At 33.5% G+C, this 16,770-nt stretch overlaps 1 protein-coding gene and 1 pseudogene across 2 annotated transcripts in view; one reads left to right on the top strand and one right to left on the bottom strand.

Annotated features, from left to right (window-relative positions):
- The window catches only part of STAG1 (stromal antigen 1), a 381,447-nt gene that overhangs the window by 302,230 nt on the left and 62,447 nt on the right, over positions 1-16,770 (top strand). For both annotated transcript variants that reach the window (XM_028518410.2, XM_028518412.2), the window contains exons 17-21: positions 4,414-4,506; positions 4,613-4,702; positions 4,859-5,062; positions 6,016-6,086; positions 7,001-7,088. In XM_028518410.2, coding sequence (XP_028374211.1) covers positions 4,414-4,506; positions 4,613-4,702; positions 4,859-5,062; positions 6,016-6,086; positions 7,001-7,088 — 546 coding nt within the window. The remainder of the gene's footprint in view (positions 1-4,413; positions 4,507-4,612; positions 4,703-4,858; positions 5,063-6,015; positions 6,087-7,000; positions 7,089-16,770) is intronic.
- LOC114501764 lies at positions 11,100-14,629 on the bottom strand (annotated as a pseudogene).

Below are 16,770 nucleotides of genomic sequence, written 5' to 3'. Positions count from 1 at the left end.
TAAATGAAATGGAGGCAAGCAACCTATCAGATGGCAGAATTCAAAACACTGGTTATCAAGATGATCCAAGAACTCATTGGGTATTTCAATAGCATAAAAAAATACCCAGGCAGAAATGAAGGTTGCACTAAGTGAAATAAAGAAAAATTTACAGAGAACCAATAGTACAGTGGATGAAACCAAGAATTTAATCAATGATTTGGAACATAAGAGGAAAAAAGCAACCAATCAGAACAGCAAGAAGGAAAAAAGTTGATAGGCTATGGAGCCTCTGGGACAACTTCTTGAAGAGGTCTAACTTTGAATCATAGCGGTGCCAGAAGGAGAAGAGAAAGAGCAAGAAATTGAAAACTTACTTGGAAAAAATAATGAAAGAAAACTTTCCTAATTTGGTGAAGGAAATAGACATACAGGTCCAGGAACCACAGAGTCCCAAACAAAATGGACTCAAAGAGGACCGCACCAACACACATCATAATTAAAATGTCAAAGGATAAAGATAAGGAAACAATCTTAAAGGCAGCAAGAAAAAAAAGCATTTAGTTACCTACAGGGGAGTTCCCATAAAACTGCCAGCTGATTTCTCAAAAGAAACTTGGCAGGCTAGAAGGGACTGGCAAGAAATATTCAAAGTGTTGAAAACCAAGGACCTACAACAAAGATTACTCTATCCAGCAAAGCTATCATTTAGAATTGAAAGACAGACAAAGTGCTTCCCAGACAAGGTAAAGCTAAAGGAGTTCATCATCACCAAGCCATTATTATATGGCATGTTAAAGGGATTTACATAAGAAAAATATCAAATCTATGAACATTAAAATGGCAAAAAGTAAATACCTATCAACAGTTGAATCTAAAAAACAAACTAAGCAAACAAGTTGAACAGAAACGGAATCATAGGTATGGAGAGCATTTGGAGGGTTATCAGTTGGAAAGGAGAAGGTGGAGAATGAGGGGAAACGTGCAGGGATTAAGAAGTACAAATTAATAGGTACAAAATAGATGGAGATTAAAAACAGTACAGGAAATGGAATAGCCAAAGAACTTACATGCATGACCCATGGGCATGAACTTAAAGGGAGTGGTGGGGTGAAGGGGGTGCCATAGGGAACGCAGGGTACCAGGTAGAGGAGGGCAAAGTGAGAAAAAGTGGGATAACTGTAATAGCATAATCCATAAAATATATTTTTAAAAAGAAATTGTTGAATTTTGTTGGAGACTGTAAGTTTTATTATTCTTAAGTCTTCCTCTGTTAAAGTTAATACTTAAATGTTTATGGTTGGAAAGAGATATCAAGAATTTGCCTTAAAATCCTACGGGGTGGGGGGGAACTTTAGGGGAATTGGTGAAACAATAATGACAGAATAAGTAGTTTTCAAATTTTCCAAAGTAAAGGTAAACAATATATATTGTTTCAAGTTTGAGAGACTCTTCTAGGTAATTTCTTGTCCTTTTGACATGTCTTATTTTTGGAGCACTTTCTTGCTGTCTTCTAAAGCAGGATGCCCAGGTTATATACTACCTTTACTATTTATATTGTCTGTAGCTATGTAAAAAAATTTCTTTAAAACTCTGAGGCTTAAAACAACCTTTCATTATCTCGTAGTTTGTGTAGGTCAGAAACTGGGGAGTGGCTTAGCTGTTCTTCTGGTTTAGGGTCTCATAGGATTACAGTTATGACGTTAGCCAAGGCTTTTAGCTTCTAAAGGCTTGACTGTTAGTTTACTACTTTCTAATGGCTCACTCACATGGCTGGCAAGTTAGTGTTGATTGTCGGTGGAAGCCTGAGATTCTCACCAGGTAGACCTATTGGTAGTACTGTTTGAGTGAACTCATGACACGGCTGCTTGCCTCCCCCAAAGTGAATGATGGAAGAGACAGGAAAGCAGGACAAATGATCTGAAAGAGAGTAAGGTATACAATTCTGTCTTTTATTACCAAGCCCTCAAAAGTCACACAGCATCATTCCCACAATATTCTATTGGTTACACATGTCAGCATTATTCATCATGGAAAGAGACTCTAGAAGGGCATAAATACTTGGGGGCAGAGGTCATTGGGAGCCACCTTGAAGACTCATTCTAGCACAGGAATTTCCAACTAGCCCTGGTTCCTTTCAATAGAGCAGTGGTAAAAAAAAAATTTAAACTTACTGACTTTTAGAGAGAAAAAAATCATTTTGTCCCACTTATTTATGCATTCATTGGTTGCTTCTTGTATTGCCATAACCAGGATTCAACCCACAACCTTGGCATATCAGGATGATGCTCTAACCAAGTCAGCTACCCAGCCAGAAGTAGAGCAGTACTTAAGGATCAAAATCTCTGCCCTGGGTGACTCAGTTGGTTGGACCCTCCTCCTGATACACCAAGGTTGCAGGTTCGATCCCCAGTCAGGGTACTTAAAAGAAGCAACCAATGAATGCATAAACAAGTGGAGCAACAAAATTGATGTTTCTCCCCCCCCCCCCCCCCCCCGCCACCCAAACTCTCTCTCCCTCTTTCCCTCTTTCTCCCTCCCCTTTCCTCTGTCTAAAAATCAATCGATCAGTAAAAATAAAGATCAGAATCTTGGCACTACATGTACTCATTGCCAATTTGTTGTCATTTCTGCCAGGCACATTTTGTAGACAGAGCTAAGAAAATATATCTCTTTATATAAAAGTATATGCAATTAAATACATTCATATTGATATTTCTGATAAAATTTAGCATAACAGGGTTTTTGTCTTCTTGATTTTGTTTTTTGTTTTTTGTTTTTCTTTTTTTGGACAATTTATAAAACATAGTTAAAAAGTCAAAACCATGGGAAAGTACGTAGTCAGACAAGTCTTTCTAATATATACCTCATTTTTGCCAATAATGTTTTTGTTTGTTTCAGTATGTCAGTTTGCAAATGTAGATCATCACAAGCACAAATACAGATACTGTATTCTTATTCTTGATCCTCCTCTCTCTGAATCTTTTACAAAAGATGGCATTTTTTATACATTGTTCTTTAACTTATTTTTTTCATTTAATAATATATCTTGGATACCACTTCATTAATTTTATTTGGAGGTCTTCAGCCTCTTGTAGCTGTGGAGTATCCATTATGTGGATACACTGTTGAGAGTCTTTTGTGTTGTTGCCAGTCTTTTGCTATTAGAAATAATTTGTAGTAAATAATTTTGTATCATTTTATAATTGTACCAGGTGTGTTGGTGTTGGGAAATGGCTAGAAGTGGGATCACCAGGTCAAAAGAACAATATGTATACAATTTTGTTAGATATCAGCAAATTCTTCCTTCATAGGCTTCATGTTCTTTCTGTTATGGCATTAGAGATATTGTGAAGATTGAATGAATTCCTGACCTAATGATTGTTTGTTCAAAGATAGCTATTTTTCTAATATCAGCATCTTAGATATTTCATGCATTGTCACATAAATTTTAAGACTTCTCAATGTCCTGAATATATTCTTAGAAATATATTCTACTTTATATATAATCCCTTTGTTTTATACAGAACTAAATATAATGTTTGGTAGATTACTCCAAAGTTATTATTTTATTTGTATAAGAAGTTGAAAAACAAAGTCCCAGGAGGCCCTATTATTTCTTTCACATATTCTCAGACATTGGGGTTTACATTTATAAAGTGACAATTTATGTTGGAATATTTCTGGTCTATAAAACCATTCAACGTCATAGTGGTAAATCCCTTCACGATAATAACAAAATGCAGAATGCTTTGGAGAAATGATTATCTCAACTAAGCTTGCATTTTAATATTTTATTTTTAGAACTTCCTATGATTTAACTAGTTGAGTAGAGACTAAAATGATGGGCATCATCAGCTTGAATTTGTTTAGTGACCACAAGCTATACCTCTCTGTCTTAATTATTGTATAACAGACTTGTGAGCTTTGTTACAAAGAGAACCAAATGTAAATGATTCCAGAGATGTTGCTAGTATATGCTCTAAAAATAAGTGAGAATGTATTGCCTACTGATTGTATTTAAAAAAACATTAATTCCTAAGTATTTTTAGAAAAGTGTGTTTAACATAGGGGACATCACATATATCAAGATTAAAACTCTACAAAACTTATTTCTCCTTTGGTTCCAATATTCTGTTTATAACTGTAGTTTAATAGAAATGTTCATTTTTGCTTTTATTTTAATAAGTATTAATGTATCTAAACTTTAATGATTCTTAAGTAAGTAGCTATTTAATTAAGTAGTAGTGCATGCATGTTAACTAGAAATTTGCATAAAACTAAATGTCTTTATTTTGGTAAATAGTCTGTTAAGCCCCTCTTAAAATTTTCAGTTACATTATCTATCAGTACTTCATCATTCTGTGTAATGTTCTAGATTTATAAATTAGTTCATAACACTCTTATTCTTTGCCCATTTAAATTTATTTCTAGGTGCTAACTGCCAAAGAAAGAAAAACTCAAATAGATGATAGAAACAAATTGACTGAGCATTTTATTATCACACTTCCTATGTTGTTATCAAAGGTACAGTTTTATTTATATTTTGATAATACATCACTGAGTTTGCTTATTATACTATTCTATTAAAGTAGTTATGTCTTTTATTTATTTTTTTTTTTGCCCTTTCTAGTATTCTGCAGATGCAGAGAAGGTAGCAAATCTGCTACAAATCCCACAGTATTTTGATCTAGAAATTTATAGCACTGGTAGAATGGAAAAGGTAAGACACCATGAAATTGAAATGCCACTATTGTTTTATTACTTGGATTATTTTCATTTTATATGAGCAAATAGGCTTATTTGTTATTTGACAGATGCTTATTTTTGTTTCTTGTTATTAGTCTAAATATCATAGTTTTTCTTCTTTCCTCCTCAGCATCTGGATGCTCTATTAAAACAGATTAAGTTTGTTGTGGAGAAACATGTAGAATCAGATGTTCTAGAAGCCTGCAGTAAGACCTATAGCATTCTATGCAGTGAAGAGTATACCATCCAGAACAGAGTTGACATAGCTCGAAGCCAGTTGATTGATGAATTTGTAGATCGATTTAATCATTCTGTGGAAGATCTATTGCAAGAGGTAGGTTTTAAAGTTAATGTGTACATATAATAATTTTGGCTAATAATTATTCAAGGTAGCTGAGTATGTAAATTATTTCCATTTTAAAATAAAATTTGGTAGAATTCTCTGAACTTTTCAGAACTTAGCAGCATTGTTGGAATTGTTTATTCTTTAAAGATCAACCTTGGGTTTACTTTGTTTTTATTTAAAAGATTTGTTTCATACAAGCTAGATTTTATTTTTGTCTTTTAATAAATAATTTTTTAATTTTCCATTTCTGGAACCTAATTTATATTTTAATTTACTAAATTAGTGTGTACTAATGAATAGCATGTAAAAATTGTATGCTTATAAAGGATGACTGGTTATCATTGGTGTGCCCAAGAAAATAGCAGGCATCTCCAACTTTGTAATTATTTCTGTGATTCTTACATCCTGTCCTCTCTTTCCAATCTATATAAGGCAGTCTTGAACCCTCACAGCTTCTATGATCTGAGGTCTAGGCTGCTGTGATCTTCTTAATCCATGTAATTGATTTTTCCCTACTTTTAATTTTAACTTTAAAAAAATTTTTAGCCATTTTGAATTTTCACTGTGATTTTTTTGAAACTACATAACTGACAATCAGTAAAGTCTTTGAAGTAAATGTTAAATTTTTAACATTCATACATATCCTTTCTTTCATGCAATAAATTCAAGGAATTTATCCTAAAATATTAATCAGAAAGTAGACAAAGTCATGTTTATGACATTGTTTAAAATGCAAAATTTGGTTATTTCTCAGTATTTGGATTATGGGTATTTTTTTTTTTTGCATTATTTGTATTTTGTTATTTACCAACAGTGAATATATATATACTACTTATATAATAATAAAGACAATTTTTATTTAGGCAGTAAGTGTTAGTATACTTTCATGTGAATTGGAGGATGAGTAAAGTTATGATAATGATGTCTGCTTTTACTTATAGGGAGAAGAAGCTGATGATGATGATATTTACAATGTTCTTTCTACATTAAAACGGTTAACCTCTTTTCACAAGTATGTGATTTTATTTAAAGTAGATTCAGTGAATAACATAAATTAGCCAACATAAAATAAACTGTCGTAATGTGAGTTTCATAGGCACAATTTTCAATTAATAGCTTTTAAAACTCCTAGTAAATAAGAAATAATGTTTTGGAGAAAACCATGAAAGTTATTTCTGTGAACTTTTATTTCTGAATTGTTCTTACTGTTTATGTAGACAGTTGAATTTGAATAAGATTGAAGGAAATAAGGTTCCAGGCTGAAGGAAGTAAGTATCATTTTCAAATGGCAGTTTGCATGTTCCTTGTAGTAAGACATGCTTCTCCATAAAGAAAGGAAAACAGAGAACTTTCATTACCAAAAAAATGTTTAGGTGTAGCCCTTACATTAGCGAATACTTAAGATTTCAAAACATTGTCTAAAATCTAAGCCCTTTTCTTTATATACAGGTACATATTTTAGAATTTCATGGAGAAACAAATTTTTTTCAAAAAAATTTAGATGTATGAAAATAAAAGTTGATAGCCAGTTATCTACTATATTTTGATATTGTGAATGGATTTTAAAATACCTTTACTTAAATGCATTTTAAAATATACTAGAAAGGTAGGTTACCCATCTATGGAATATGAGCTTAGGTTGACTAGGTTGTAGTAATCCTCACTTAAATGTGTGAAGCTTTATTATTGATTTCTTTTAATGAATTCCTAACATCAGTTTGAGCTCTCTCTACTCCTTTTTCTACCCCTCTTATTCTGCTTTTCCTTTCTTCCTTCCTAAGTATGAGCCTTTGAACCTTTCTTTTATGAATCTTTTTCAACCCTCCAAGAAAATAGTTATTTTACTTTACCAATCACTGAAACTGAGTTCAAATTTAAAGTTTTCTTCTCTCTAGAATAAAGTTAATACATTTCTGTTTATTTTAGCGCTCATGATCTCACAAAATGGGATTTGTTTGGTAATTGCTACAGATTATTGAAGACAGGAATTGAACATGGAGCTATGCCAGAACAGGTGGGAGCTTATTAATATTCCTTCTCTCTCATTTCAGAAATCTAAACTTTCTTGAGATCCTATAGGATTATCAAAAGCCTTTCACAGAAAGTAGTTGATAATTTTTTAATATAGCCACCTCCTTTGAGAATTATCACTATATTGATTAAATGTTACTGATAATATGTTGTATCTTCAGGTTTGAGCAGAAAAATACAGAAAACCTTTGCTATAATATTCTTAAAATTTTAATGTATGATAAACAATATTACTTTTTCAGGAGAAATATCGCTATAGTAGCAGTTTCAAAACTTGATTAATTTAGTTTAATGAAAGTTTCTGATCATGGCTATATTCCAGGTACTATTCTAGATATTGATTATAGGAAGCCTTAGGTATTGCTTAATTTTTGTAGTAGAACCATACACAGTTAAGTAAGTTTGGGGACTTTTACTAGATTGTAGAACTTTTTATTACTATGCATTATAATTAATATTAATTAACAGTAACAACCTGCTCTTAAGAATTAAGATATATTTTGTACACAGCTGACATCCATTTATGTAAACCAAAATACCAACCCCATGGTTAGGTATAGGTAGTATTTAGGAGTGATCTAATCCATTCCCTATGGGTAAAATAGAACACTTAGATGACACTTCATTATGCCAAAGCAATAAGAATTTCAATAGATACAACAAAATTACATTGTATTAAAAGTTAATCATAGCCATGGCTGGTGTGACTCAGTGGATTGAGCACTGGCCTGCAGACCAAATGGTTGCCAGTTCAATTCCCATAGGGCACATGCCTGAGTTGCAGGCCAGATCCTCATTTGGGGTGCGCGAGAGGCTATTTTGCAGCCAATTGCTGTTTTTCTCCCTTTTTTTCCCTTCTTTTCCCCCTCTAAAAATCAATAAAGTAAAATAAATATTTAAAAAATAAAGTTAATCACAGAAGCCCTGGCTGGTATAGGTCATTTGGTTGGAGTGTTGTTCCATAAACAAAGATCATAGGTTCGATTCCTGGTCAGCAGGACACATGCCTATGTTGTAGGTTCAGATCCTGATCAGTGAGCATGCATGAGGCAACCAGTTGATGTTTCTCTCTCTCTGGAATGGGGGGGTGGGTTAATCATATAAACAATGCTTCATTATTGCTATGATTAATTTTTTCAAGTTGCCTAACATGTTTTTTACCTCTACATAATGTAAATAACCTCTCAATAACAAATGTCCTTGATTATGTTAGGTATTTTTATTTGTTTTGTGGAAAGAGAGGAAATATTTGACCCTATTATTGTTTTGTTTTGTTTTTTAATTTATTGCTGACTCTTCAACTTCTATTCTCTCTTCATCTCACATTTTTTAATGGCCTAATTACAGTTTACTGATATCCTCAAAGTTGAAAGTGAATGATAGAGTTAAGATATTCCTTTTTTGTTTTTCTCATTTTCCTCAAGCAGAGAATAAGAATGGCACAACTCTGTTTCCTTTGGTTATTATAACTATATCTAAATTTATATTTTAATTCACTACAAGATCATTTATTGTCTGAGAACTGATTTGTGACAGTCTCATAGTTTTGTCTTCTGTGGTTATTTAAGTTTTCTATTATGTTTCACTGCATATATATTATTTTCTCCATTTTATTTCAATTTCTTTAAATCAGAGAACATACCTAAGTCACATTTCCTTTAACTTTGTTAACTTCTTAGACACATTTTTTTAATTTAAGTATACCTAGCATACAATCTTATATTGATTATATTCTGTATTAAACTTTTTTTATTTATTGATTTTAGAGAGAGAGGAATGAGGAAAGAGAGAAGCATCAGTTATTTTACTTGCTTATGCATTCATCAGTTGATTCTTGTATGTGTCCTGATCCAGAATTGAACCCACAACCTTGGTGTATTGGGAAGACACTCTAGCCAACTGAGCTATCCCGCCACGGTCATTGGTTATATTTATTTCAGTTGTACAATATAGTGATTTGATATTTTTTAAACCTTGTTATGTGATCACCCCACTAATTCTAGAAATCATCTGTCACCATATAAACTTATCACAACATTATTGACTATATATCTCTCTTCCCCTTTTTACCCATTCCCCACCTCCTTTCCCCTTCTGGTAATCATCCCTTTGGTCGTCATTTCTGTGAGTCTGTTTTTGTTTGTTTTGTTTTTTGATTCCACAGGTAAGTGAAACCATATGGTATTTGTCTTTCTTTGCCTGACTTCCCTTAGCATAGTACCCTCTAGATGCATTCAGATTGTCACAAATGGCAAGATAATCATTTATTTTTATTGCTGCATAATTGCCCAAAACACATATATACCATATCTTTATCTGTTCATCCATCAGTGGACACCTGGATTGCTTCCATATCTTCATTATTGTAAATAATGCTGCAGTGAACATAGAGGTACATATGTCTTTTCAAACTAGTGTTCTCATTTTCTTTGCATAAATACCCAGAAGTGGAATTGCTGGGTTTTATGGTATATCTGTTTTTAGTGTTTTTGAGAAATCTCCATACTCTTTTCCTTAGGGGCTGTATCAGTTTGCATTCCCACCAACAGTGTACCAAGGTTCCCTTTTCTCAGCATCCTCACCAGTCCCTGTTATTTGTTGACATTTTGATAATAGTATTCTAACTTGTGTGAGGTGGAATCTCATTGTGGTTGTGATTTAAATTCTTCTGATGATTAATTACGTTGAACATCTTTTAATATGTCTGTTGGCCAGCTGTATGTCTTCTTTGGAGAAATGTCTTCATGTCCTTTTCCCTTTTTTTCATTCAGATTATTTTCATTGCTGTTACTGAGTTTTTTGAGTTTCTTGTGTATTTTGGATATCGACCAGTATATCATTTGTGAATATATTCTCCCAGTCAGTGGATTGCTTTTTTGTTCTGTTGAAGGTTTCCTTAGCTGCACAGAAGCTTTTAGTTTGATATAGTCCCATTTGTTTATTTTTTTTCTTTTGTTTCCCTTGTTCTTAGGAGACATGTCCACAAAGATATTACTCAGGCTGATGTCAGTTTACTTCCTGTGTTTTCTTCTAGGAGTTTTATGGTTTCAGGCCTTATATTCAAGTCTTTAACCCATTTTGAGTTTTTTATATATGGTGTAAGAGAATGATCCATTTTCTTTTCTTTTCTTTTTCTTTTTTTTGGGGAGGAGGGGTGGGGGCATGTATCTGTCCAGTTTTCCCAGTACCACTTGTTGAAGAGACTGTCATCACTTCAGGATATATTTTTACCTCTTTTGTTCATTATTAGAGTATAGGAACATGACAGATTTCTGTGTATTCATTTTGTATTCTGGTATTTTACTGAATTTCACTAACTCTTTTGATTTTTTGGTGGATTCTTTAGGGTTTTCTATATATAGTACCATGTCATCTGCAAATAACGACAGTTCTACTTTTTTCTTTCCTATTTGGATGCCTTTCATACCTTCTTCTTGCCTGATTGCTGTTACTAGTACTTCCAGGACTTAGTTGATCAATAGTGGAAAAAGTGGGCAACCTTGTCTTGTTCTTGATCTTACAGGAAAAGCTTTCAGCTTTTCACCACTAAGGATGATGTTACTTGTGGGCTTGTCATATACATATATCCTTTATCAAGTTGAGGAAAGATCCTTCTATGCCCACTTTGTTGAGAGTATTTTCCATAAACATACATTGGATGTTGTCAAATGCTTTTTTCTCCATGTATTGAGGTACTGATGTGATGAATCACATTAATTGTTTTGCAGATGTTTCTCCACCTTTGCATCCCTGGTATAAATCCCACCTGATCATGATGCATTAAAAAATCCTTTTCATGTACTGTTGTATTGGTTTGCTAGTATTGGTTGAGAATTTTGGCATCAGTGTTCTTCTAGGATATTGGCCTATACTTATCTTTCTTTGTAGCATCTCTGTCTAGTTTTGGTATCAGTAATGCTGGCCTCACAGAGGAGTTTAGAAGTATTATTTTTTCTTCAGTGTTTTGGAATAGTTTGAGAAAGATGGGTACTAATTCTTATTTAAATATTTAGTAAAATTTACCTGTGAAGCCATCTGGTCCTGGGCTTTTGTATGTTCAGAGTTTTTTTATTACTGCTCTAACTTCTTTGCTAGTAGTTAATCTGTTCAGATTTATTGTTTCTTCCTGGTTTAGTGTTGGAAGGTTTTAAGTTTCTAAACATTTATCGTGTCTTCTAGATTCTTAAACTTTAATCACTTATATGAGATTTGAGTTCATCACTACTTGATTGTACTTTTATTCATTTTAGCAATTAGAAATCGTTCAGCATTTAGCAACTCTTAGAAACATCTCTTTAGGAATCCAGTATTGAAAATCCCAAAACTGCTCTGGCTAGGTGGTTCAGTTGGTTGGAGCATCGTCTGATGTGCCAGGGTTGCAAGTCTGATCCCCAATTGGGGAGCACGTACAGGAGACAACCAGTGAACGTGTGAATAAGTGGAACAGCATCAATGTTTCTCTCTCTCAAATCAGTATATTTTTAAAAAATTTAAGAAAACCCAAAAACCATATTCAACCAGTTCTTCATGAGGACCATGCACACTCACATTTTTACATGCTAGCTCTGTACTTCTGATTAGAATTCAGAAAATAGAGCAAGGATATCAAGGAACTACCAAAATGTTTGCTATTGTGAACCCTCACTTGTGCTTAACATCTTTAGGATACCTTAAAAGTTACTGTATAGCTATTTGGGGGAACTATATCACTGTATTTTCCACATACTTGACTATTTGTTTTTATGATAACCAATTCAAGTAGAAATTTCTGAGCCTCATTCTTTGAGGTTAACTGAATTTTTCTTCTTCTTCCAGTGATCTATCCTTTCTCATGCAAGTACTGTTTCAGCTGTTATAGCTTTAGAATATATAAGACCAAAATTTATTGATGATGAAAATAATAGAGATAGTAAATGACTTGTCTAAGGTAACATAGCCTCTTTATACCCACTCAAACCAAGCACTTAAATTCTTTTTAGTGTATTTTCATCTTTTCTCCTAATCTACAACTATTGTTTATAATATATCCCATGCCTTTGGTTTCTTCCCCATGTCAAACTCTTAATTTCTGTAATTTTGTATTTTCCAAATATCTTTTGTATTGTTTCAGTGGAAATAGTGGGGAGAGATTAGATGCTAATATGTAATCTGTCATGATGAACTGGAAAGCAATACATTTCTTTAGCTTGAACATGATACAGAGGTTGAGTTTTTTAACAGTAGTCAGGTTATTGCTTATTGTATAAATAATGAATTAATGCTTTCTTAGAAGACTACACACATAGTTTCTTGACTGTGCCTAGAAATTATTTCTAGTACCTATTTCTGACTATTCTTTGGACATGCAAATTCAAAACCCTTTACATTTTCTCCCCACCCCTTACACATACACACACACACACACACATACACGTGTCCAGTTTATGACCTTTCTAGTCATGTTTGACCAAAAATGTATTTCAGTGTCAGATCCTAAAGATTTAAGGGCTTATTAGAAGTAGTTCTTAAAATCAGGAAACTTTTGATTTTTATAAATTGTACCTCTTGCATCTCTTCTTGTCATTCTTTTTCAAGCCCTTCTACCATTTACTTAGTTGAATTCCTCATATTTTTTCTTGTGAATTACAGTAGTACTTGCCTGTTTTGTCTAAGTAACCTCAGTTTCACTCTGTCCAATCTAGGCTCTGTTACAGTAATTGGTAACCACATACATCAGATTATCTTACGAAGTTTATTTTTTTTAATACTGACATATTCTCAGGTACCACTGTGAGACCAAATTGGTATCATCCATTTAGAAGTTTGTTACTCTCTATCAAAATTAAAATGGACATACCCTTCATTTAAGTGTTTGTATCTCTAGGAATTTAGACTGCAGATACATACTTGGACATGTGTACAAAGATGTAGGTATGAAGATGTTCATGTTAGCATTTTTTATAAAAACTTAAAACATGAAATAATTTAAATGTGTTCATCAATAGAGGACTGGTTAGATATGATAGTATAGTTTTAATTCTGTGCAGTGCTGTGTAACTATAAAAATAATGAGTTTATATTATTTATGCTATAATATTCTATGTGAGAAGAAATGTAATGAAAAAGGTAAGGAGCAGAATGGTATATGAACATAAAAGTATGATACGATCTATGTACATGTTCTTTTAGTTGGCATATTATTTCTGGGGTGATACCTAAGAAACTGTTATCAGTGGCTAAGGTCAAAACTAGAGATCTGTTGTTAGAGAACAATAAACTGTGGCATGCCTTCATTTATCACACACTTGATATCTCTGTGTTTGACAGTCTGACCTATATGAGAGGTGATGACTATGGTTTGTACATCAGGAGTAGCTATTAGCTTTTGAAATCCACAGAATGCTTCAGCCAGCCGTACATACCTACACATGAAAAGGTCTTTTTCTCATGCATTAAAACTGCATGGTCCTTTTGATCTAAAACAATGATAATATCTCTCCTGGCTCCAGTCCTGGTTCTTGGTGTCCTTCACCAAGGAATGTTACCTTCTGGCCTTCTTTCATACATTTGTCAATATGAACTTCTAGAATCTTTTCTGAAACTGTCTTCCTTCCATTGTAGCTTTTACATCTTATGTTTTGGACTGACCCATTCCCCATGACACTGGCATGCCTATGCACACAGACTGAATTTGCCAAACCATTCCAGGTTTTATCTGATGAATTCTTTTTTGCATCCCAGTACTTCAGCAATTGGGACAGTACTCTACAGCTCCTTTCTCACCATCTTGGCCTTCACATTTGTCACAAATCACATTCTTTTACAGAGTTAGTATTCTCATTATACCATTTTATAAATCTTCTGAGGTTACTGAAAGCAGATGTACAACATTTTTACCTCCTCTCTCTGCGTCCTTCTTCCTCCTCCAAAAAATAAAAACAGAAAAAAGATGTCCGTGGGTGCCCTGGCTGACTAGCTCAGTTGGTTAGAGCATTGTCCTGATATGCCAGGTTGCAGGTTCCATCCCTGGTCAGGGCATATTACAGGACTCAAGCAATGAATGCATAAAATGGGGAGAGCCGCAAGGCAGTGTCTGTCTGCCTGTCTGTCTATCTCTCTATCAGTTAAAAAAAATCTTTTAAAATGTCCATAGATGAGGCACCTGCTGCATCTTTTTTAATGGCCTGTTCCTTCCCTTTGTCACATAATTCCCTTTGCATCAGAGAGCAGTTAGTAAGCTTGATAAATCAGTCTAAATTACTTTATTTGCATTCTTATGAGGGTGGTACTTCAGGCCAGCTTCCTATAAGCCTTTTCCAACTTCTGGTGGCTTTGGGTTTGACCCCCAAAATATAATGGTTTCTTTCACCATTTTTGTCAGTCGGTGAGCAGGACAAGACTGGTGTGGGATCAGGAAGGAGTGCATTCCTATGTGTAGCTCAGGCTGCCACTGCTCCTCCACCTCTCACCCAGTATCGTGCAAAGTTCTTTGATCAGTTGGTTTTCAACCAAAGTGCCAAGACAGTTCTTTGGAGAAAAGGTCATCTTTTCAATGGTTGGTGCTGAAATAGTTGGGTAACCATATGCAAAGAAAATGAATTTCAATCCATACTTTACACCATTTATAAAAATGTACTCAAAATAGCCCTGGCTGTTGTGGCTCAATGGATTGAGCACCAACCTGCAAACCAAAGGGTCATGAGTTTGATTCCCAGTCAGGGCACATACCTGGGTTGTAGGCCAGGTCCCCGGTGTGGGGGTGCATGAGAGTCAACTACACATTGACGTTTCTCTCCTTCTCTTTCTCCTCCCTTCCCCTCTATCTAAAAATAAACAAATATGATTTTATTAAAAATTGAAAAAAATTTACTCAAAATAGACCATACACCAAAATGTAAAACCTGTAGCTCTAAAACATCTAAAAGAACACAAAGAAAATCCTTCTGATTGTTAGTTAATGAAAGATTTCTTAGATACAACACCAAAGCATTATCCATAAGAGAGAAATTCAAACACAGACACTCATTAAATTAAGCCCTTCTGCTCCTATCAGACACTTGTAAGAGAATTGAAGAGACACATGAATAACTGGACAATATTTGCAAATCACATGCCTGATAACTGACTTTTACCCAAAATATGAAGATCTCTCAAAATTCATTAGTAAGAAAAACAACACAGTGTTTGTTTTGTTTTGTTTTTATGGATAAAAGAATTGAAAAGCTACTTCAACAAAGACAATGGCAAATAAATACATAAAAAAACTTATAACCATTAGTCATTAGAGAAATTCAAACTATTCAGTAAAACCACAATTAGATACCACGATAAGTCTTTAGGAAGCATTTGTAACTCCTGTTATTGATGGGAATATAAAATATATAGCCATTTTGGATAGTAGTTTAGCATTTTCTGATACAGTTAAATATGCACATATCATATGACCCAGCAGTCCATCTTCTGGGTGTTTATCCAAGTGAAATGAATAGTTCACATAAAAACCTATACTTGAATGTTTATAGTGGCTTTATGAGTTGCCCAAAACTGCAAACAATTCAAATGTCCATCAACTGGTAAGAATACTTCTCAGTAGTAGAGTGGAAGCAACTATATGCAACAACATGGATGAATCTGCGTAGCAATATATGGAGTCAAAGAAGCCAGATGCACAAATCTGTATGCTATATAATTTGCATTACACATTTTAGAAGCAAAACTGTAGGTGTAGAAAATGTATCTCCAGGCATGGGGGGAGGGTACAATTTGAGGAATGATGGAACTGTTCTAGTCTTCATTGTTTTGGTAGTTCCATAACTATGTATTTGTCAAAACTCAAAGAACTGTATGTTAAAAACAGTAATTTTCTTTTATATATAAATTATACCTTAGTTTTTTTAATGAAATAGGATAAAAATAAGAGTAGTAGTCATTTCTCATACTTAAGAAGGCCATTTCAAAGCCTGACTAGTGTATATTTTGAAGTTTAGAAAGCTCTAGACAAAACACAACCATAAAAATGAAAGAAAACATTTATCACCTGGTAGAAATTTCAGAAAAAGAACCATTAGAAAATTTGATAGACTCTTTATATATTTCAGCCCTTTCTGCCAAAGCTTAGTTACATAATGATCACAAAAATTATTTAAATTTAAACCATTAAAAAAGTTGTTAAATTTTTTCTTGTTTCTAAACTGAGGTATAATTGATGTGCAACATTATATTACTTTTAGGTGTACAATATAATTTGATGTTTGTGTATACTGAAATGATTACCACAGTGATTTTAGTTAATGTCCTTCACCATACATAGTTACAGATTTTATTATTAACTATAGTCACTTTGCTATACATTTCCATGGCTTATTTATTGTATAACTGAAAGCTTGTAACTTTTGACTCAATTTACCTTTTTGGCCTACGCCCTACCTCCCACCTCTGGCAACCACCAGTTTTTCTGTAATTATGATCTTGGTTTGTTAGTGTTTCGTTGTTGTCATTTAGATTCCATATATGAGATTGTTCAGTATTCATCTTTCTCTGTCTGACTTATTTCACTCAGAACAATGCCCTCAAGGTCCATCCATGTTTTCACAAAAGACAAGATTTTCTTCTTTTAAATGGCTGAATAATAATTAATTGTCTATATATTCTACATTTTCTTTATCCGTTCATTCACAGTGGACACT

This window comes from Phyllostomus discolor, chromosome 7 (genome assembly GCF_004126475.2).
Source record: "Phyllostomus discolor isolate MPI-MPIP mPhyDis1 chromosome 7, mPhyDis1.pri.v3, whole genome shotgun sequence".
Taxonomy (NCBI): Eukaryota; Metazoa; Chordata; class Mammalia; order Chiroptera; family Phyllostomidae; genus Phyllostomus; species Phyllostomus discolor.
The sequence above is the reverse complement of the archived record's forward strand: the minus strand, read 5'-3'. Positions and strand labels throughout refer to the sequence as shown.